Genomic DNA, 6207 nt, shown 5'->3' on the forward strand with positions numbered 1-6207 from the left:
CTTACAAAAGGCTAAGCACGTAGTAAATGCTCAAGAAAAGTTTGCTGTTATGCGTATCTTGAATGCAATGCAAAATTAAATTTTAAAGCGCTTAGGTTTATCAATTCTAAAGACAAGGGATCTCATTTGCAACGCGGGTGCAGATATGCCCGGTTTCCTGGCTGGGGAAGTTGCCAACTCACATGTTCTCCATGAGGGTGGTGAGGGTTCCCCGGTAAACAGGGTCACCTCTCTCTCCTAGGAGCAGACAGGGACATTCTTAGGGCTGCACTCACCTTAGGAGCAAAATTTAAGGGGGTGCCCAGAACTCAATCCTCAAGATAAATATTTTAATGCAATATTTTCAAAAGTCAAAATCAATACCAAAAAATCCATGATGAATAAAAGATCAAAACTGCAAATAAAGACAGGATCTGACCTTGCATGTGCACAACTCACCTCCCTGCCCTCCACCCCCGACCCTGTCAGATGGTGTCTGTATATAAAACCTTCATTTTTGCTCATCATGGGTGGGGCTATTTTGGCATAAATTTTTAAAATAAAAAATATCTTTTTATTTTTTTGGCCACACCATGCAGCTTGTGGTATCTTAGTTCCCCGACCAGGGATCAAACCCGTGCCCCCTGCAGTGGAAGCTCAGAGCCCTAACCACTGGACCACCAGGGAAGTCCCTATAATACTGTTTATCTTGATGACTGAGTTTTGTGGCATTCCCTTAAAATGTGTGTCAGCGGTGAATACCTCACTCCCCTCACCCTACACCCTGCCCTTTGCTCCAATAAAACTTTGTTGACAAAAACGGCGTCCACAACAGCCAAATGGTGGAAACAACCCATGTGTCCATCAACGGATGAATGGATAAACTAAATGTGACTCCTCCCTACAGCCTAATATTATTCAGCCTCAGAAAGAAGTCAATGCAGACACACACATGGATGAACAACATGGATGAAGCTTGAGGACACTATGTTCAGTAAAATAACACGCCAAAGGATGAATACAGTATGATTTCATTTACAGGAGGTCTCTAAAGGATCAAATTTATAGAGACAGAAAGTAGAATGGTGGGTGTCAGGAGTTGGGGGCAATTCATGTCTAATTCCCAAGGGTTTACTCTGGGGATGATAGAAAAGGTTTGGGTCAGGATCACGATGATTGTTACCCAGCATCGTGAACGTATTTAATTCCACTGACCGGTATACTTACAAGTGATCGAAATGATGAATATCGTGTATATTTTATCATTAAAAAAAAAACCAGGGGACTTCCCTGGTGGCACAGTGGCTGGGTCTCCACGCTCTCAATGCAGGGCGCCCGGATTCAATCCCTGCTCAGGGAACTGGATCCCACGTGCATGCTGCAGCTAAGAGGTCGCATGCAGCAACTGGGGAGACCACGTGCGGCAACTAGGGAGCCCTGGAGCCGCAACTAAGTAGCCCTTGAGCTGCAACTAAGACCCAGCACAACCAAATTAAAAAAACAAAAGCAGGCACCCCTGGGAAGTAGTTTAGTTGATTTTAAAAAAATATTGCAACTATTAAGTTATTAAATACATGTTTCACATATAAAATATTGCGTATTTAAAATATTGCAATTGCCACCCCAGTCCCTGTCCTTCTCCTCCTCACCCCGCCCTCGCCGGTCTGTCCCTTCCGGCGCTGCGGGCGCAGGGACCTCGCGCGGCCACCAGGTGGCGCCGCTGCGCCCCGCAGCCCCCGGGACATTTCGCGCCCCCAAGGTGGGCGGCGCGGAGGCGGCGCGATGCGTCAGCGGGACAGCGAGCCCGGGAGCTGGGGGAACTGAGCCGCGGGGCGGAGGCCAGACCCCAGGCTGGCGGGGGAGGGGGCGCAGCTGTGAGTCATCGGGAGCCCCCGTTCGGCCGTGGTAGCCAGTCCCACGCGGGCCTGCCCGCCTGGCTCGTGAACTGCTTACCAGGGGAGATGGCGAGGCTGGCGGCCGTCCCAGCGTGCGGCCGTGGCTGGCGCACACGTGTGGCTCCAGCACGAAATAACCGGGGGCTTGAGAGAGTGGAGGCCTCACCAAGCCTCAGTTTCCCCTTTTGCATCCTGCAGATGAGAGTAGCCCCTGCTTCCCGCGTCCTTGGGGGTTAAATGAACCGTGATAACGGGGAGCCTGGTGCCCAGTGGGCGCTAGGTACGTTCAGCGCCCGCTCCGGAGGGAGGAAATAAAGGCGGCGACCACCATTGCAAGCGCGCCCAGGTGGCAGCGCGCGACGCACGCAGGAACCGGTTCCCCTCGCTTCTCCCGGGCCTCGATTTCCCCCCACGGTCAGGCGGACGTGCGGTCAGAACCTTGCAACGCGAGGCGCCTGCAGGGGGCGCGGAGCCCACGAGGCCGAGCCACCTGCGCCTCCCACGCGCGCCCCACCGTGAAACTCGCGGCGGGTGGGGAGGGGCGACCGGTCCCGGCCCTAGGCTTTGCAGCCCCCGTTTCTGGGTACCTCGAGGCGGCCTCCAGCGACCACCACCTCTTGTTAAACGCTTACCGTGCACCCCTCATTTTATTTAGGACTCACTGCAATCCAAAGAGGCCAGCGCTGCATTCCCATTGGACAGATAGGGACACAGAGGCCCAGAAAGTAAAGCCACCCAGGGTCTGGGGTCCCTGAAGCCTGGGGAGACTCCCGCCACCACCACCTAGAAAGGATCAGGCTGCAAACCGTACTCCATCTCCGTGCAAAACCCCAGCAGAACCTGGAAAGGCGCGGGCCGGGGACTCTCCGGGGTTTCCAGGCCCCCCCAAAAATCCGGGCCGCCTCGCGCGCTGGAAATCCCGCGCGCGCCCCGAAACGCGGCGCGGCTGCCGGGAAATCAGGAGAAAACTTCTGCTTTTTTTTTTCTTTTCTGGCACTCAAGCTCCCCCGGCTCCCTCCCCCCCGCCCCGCGCCCTCCTCCCGGCTCTCGCCCCCACGTGGGGCGCCCCCTCGCGGCGCTCCGCCCCCTCCCCGCCGCCGGCCAACTGCAGCGCGGGTTTCTCTCGCCTTTGTTTTTTCTCCAATAGGAGGGGCGGATGAACCACCGGGGCCACGCCCCTGTTTGTACAAGGCTATAAATGGCGGCGCCGGCAGCCGCGCGCTAAAGTCGCTGAAGCCGAGGACGTCAGACTTTGCAGTTCCCTGGATTATCCTTGCTGAGGCACTTGCAATTTTTTTCCGCCTTATTTGGGGAGGATTTCGCTGCCTTCCGAAGGTCTTGACGAACGATTGGGTTCCGTAGGAAGGCTTTGGGCTCTCCGGCCTCGGACTTTGCATTTTCTCCCTTGGAACTGTCGTGGGGCTGTTTTCCACTGTGGATTATAACTGCAACATGACACTGGAAGAGCTCGTGGCGTGCGACAACGCGGCGCAGAAGTAAGTAGCGAGGCCCCCGCCGCCTGAGGTCGGCCGGGCCGGGCGGGGACTGGAGCGCCCCGTGGCCGGCCCGGCGTGACCCCCGTCTCCCTTGGCCCCAGGATGCAGACGGTGAGCGCCGCGGTGGAGGAGCTGCTGGTGGCTGCGCAGCGCCAGGACCGCCTCACCGTGGGGGTGTACGAGTCGGCCAAGCTGATGAATGTGTGAGTGAGACCCCGGCACCGGGCTGGGCGCGAGTGGGGATCTCCGCTCCGCACGCTCCTTGCTGCATCCCTCTCTTGCATGGGGCTGGGACACCCCCAAGTGTCCCTACTGCTGTGGGTCGAGGGTCTTTTCTGCCTTATTTTTTTTGAGGGGTGGAGGCTGCGGTATCCCGGTGCGGCATCATCTGCAGGCAGTCACCGCGTCTGTGCCCCTGCCTTACCCCGCCATCCTTTGAACCGAATGTCTTCTCCCCCACCATTTATCTGCATGCAGACGCGATCCCTTGCGCACCAGCGGTTTCTCTTTGCTTTTGCAAACTCCCCGCCGTAACGGGGGCCCCTCCCCAGTCCCCAGCTGACCCACCATCCCACTCTGGCTCCTCAGGGACCCTGACAGCGTGGTCCTGTGCCTCCTGGCTATTGACGAGGAGGAGGAGGACGACATCGCCCTGCAGATCCACTTCACGCTCATCCAGTCTTTTTGCTGTGACAACGACATTGACATCGTGCGGGTGTCAGGAATGCAGCGCCTGGCACAGCTGCTGGGCGAGCCGGCCGAGACCCAGGGCACCACCGAGGCCCGGGACCTGCACTGCCTCCTGGTCACGGTGAGCTGGGCCTCAGCCCCGCCCCGCCCCCTCCCTACCCCGGCACCTGGGCCCGTGTTTGTCAACAAAGTCGAGCTGGCCGGTCTGCACCAGCTCAGCGCTCAGCCATGCTCGGCATGTCCCCGTGGGCAGCCGGCCGGGTCTCGGGGCCTTAGTCACCCAGCGAGCTATTTTGAGCCAGCCTGCTTTCCCCAAAGGGGCCCTGGGAGAGGGGGGCTCCCCAGCCACTCCTGGGGCTCCCGCTGAACCCCGTCTCCTCGCCTTCCCACAGAACCCTCACACAGACGCCTGGAAAAGCCACGGCCTGGTGGAGGTTGCCAGTTACTGCGAAGAGAGCAGGGAGAACAACCAGTGGGTCCCCTACATCCCCCTCCAGGAGCGCTGAGACCCTGCCCGGCGTCAGAACCTGTTGCTGCCAAAAAACACGATAAAATAAATATTTGATTCCCCCTCCCTCCCAGAACCCCCCCAAACAACCCAACCTATGAGACCGTCGGGGGCAGGATCGTTGGAGGCTGAAGACAGGAGAGGGAGTGCGCGGCCACCCCAGGGCGCCGGGGCTGGAGCAGCGCCAGCAGCGGCCACCGTGTGAGGAGAAGATGGGACCCAGGCCAGCAAGAGAGGGGACCCTGGAGCTCAGGCCTGGCGACAGAGCAGAAGCTGGAGTGGGGGAGCTGTGCCCCCCCCCCCACAGGAGGGCCGAGACTCCACACTTCAGGGGTGGGGTGGGACTGATAGTACCCGCCCCCCTCCTTGAGACCAGAGCTGACATGTGCAAACGGGCCTTGGTGGGCCGAGGGTCCGCACCCTGGCCAGGACAGTACTTTGGGACTTGGGAGACAGGGCTATGTTGCTCTCTACCGGCGAACTCCCAGTCTGCAAACTAAATAGACAATCTATTTTGTTACTTGCACTTGTTACTTGAATCGGTGAAAGAAAGATGGGAAGCTTACAGATACATATATTTTTTACTGCTACTATGATGGCCTTGTAATAAATTGTTAAAGCTTCTGGGTTCTTGTGTATTTACCGCCGGCCTCAGTGCGGGACCAGGACCTCCACCTCCCCTGCGCTCCAACAGCACTGGCGCCGCCCACGCCACCTCCTGCAGGCTCACCAGGAAGTGTTACTTAAGTCCGAGTTAGCTGCTCCAGGCTCCTTGCAAAAACAGTGCCTCTTCTCTCTGCAACCGGCGCCACCCAAGTCCAACAAATCTTTGCCTCTTTTTTTTTCTTCTCCCCTCCTCCTGCCCCCGAGCAATTAAAAGACCGGTTTATTACGAAACCTGGCCGTCGTGCCGCCGCTGTTACTCGCTGAGCCAACCCCAAACTCTGGGCACGTAATAGACGCACCCCTGGGGGCTGGCTGCAGCCCCTGCCCGCCCGGCTGCCACCGCAGCCCAGGTCCAGAGAGGTCAATGGGCCACCTCGACCACACAGCGAGGTGGGCTTGGAGCTCAGAGCTGCCCCTGGGCTTGGGCGTTGCAGGAAGAGCTTCGGGGATCCCCCAGAGAGCAACCCCCACCCACCCAGGCCTTCTCCCTCCCAGGGTGGGCCTCTGCACTGCACTAAAGAAAAAAAGATTTTTTTTTTCTTTCCCCAAACTAAAATCAACAAGCAGAAAAATACCCCAGGAAGTCGTGCTCCCGGCCCAGCTGGGCTTGGCACGCTGCTGCATTTTGCCTCTAAACCGAAACTGTGAGGCCTGGCCCGCCACCTCCTTTTCCCCTGAACTCGCAGGCGCGGTGACTCCCCTGGCCCGGGGCAGGGAACTGGGAGCGCGGCCCAGCCTGAACTCCAGCCTCAGTCTTCCCGCGCCGAGTCTGCGGGGTGGGCTCGCGGAGCCCGTGCAACACCTTCTCACCTCTGCCCCGCACCCCGGGGCCTGGGAACCGGGTGGGGAGGTAACCCAGGGGCCAGACGTAGGCCGCGACCTTTCCACGGAGCCCCACGTGGGCGAGTGAGGAAAACCCCGACGGCCCCGGGGAGTCACGGGGCTGGGGGGAGCCCCGCCGGGGGAGTATGGG

At 58.7% G+C, this 6207-nt stretch overlaps 1 protein-coding gene across 2 annotated transcripts; it reads left to right on the forward strand.

Moving 5' to 3' along the window:
• The first annotated feature begins 3077 nt into the window (after positions 1–3077).
• Positions 3078–5192, forward strand: GADD45B (growth arrest and DNA damage inducible beta). Of its 2 annotated transcripts, none has more exons than XM_067734467.1 (4): positions 3078–3370; positions 3472–3573; positions 3959–4181; positions 4453–5192. In XM_067734467.1, the coding sequence occupies exons 1-4, from the start codon at positions 3327–3329 to the stop codon at positions 4564–4566; spliced, it is 483 nt and encodes a 160-aa protein (XP_067590568.1). In that variant the 5' UTR covers positions 3078–3326; the 3' UTR covers positions 4567–5192. The 2 variants fall into 2 exon arrangements, with proteins under 2 accessions (XP_067590568.1, XP_067590569.1); XM_067734468.1 differs by having other exon boundaries at positions 4643–5192.
• Positions 5193–6207: the final 1015 nt, after the last annotated feature.

Source organism: Pseudorca crassidens, chromosome 3 (genome assembly GCF_039906515.1).
Source record: "Pseudorca crassidens isolate mPseCra1 chromosome 3, mPseCra1.hap1, whole genome shotgun sequence".
Lineage (NCBI taxonomy): Eukaryota > Metazoa > Chordata > Mammalia > Artiodactyla > Delphinidae > Pseudorca > Pseudorca crassidens.

What these genes read in the sequence shown, in the direction of transcription:
- GADD45B (XM_067734467.1), top strand. Translation starts at nt 3,327, where the DNA reads ATGACACTGGAAGAGCTCGTGGCGTGCGACAACGCGGCGCAGAA. An exon ending in TGCGACAACGCGGCGCAGAA is followed by an intron (nt 3,371 to 3,471) that starts GTAAGTAGCGAG and finishes CCTTGGCCCCAG; the next exon opens with GATGCAGACGGTGAGCGCCG. An exon ending in TGCACTGCCTCCTGGTCACG is followed by an intron (nt 4,182 to 4,452) that starts GTGAGCTGGGCC and finishes GCCTTCCCACAG; the next exon opens with AACCCTCACACAGACGCCTG.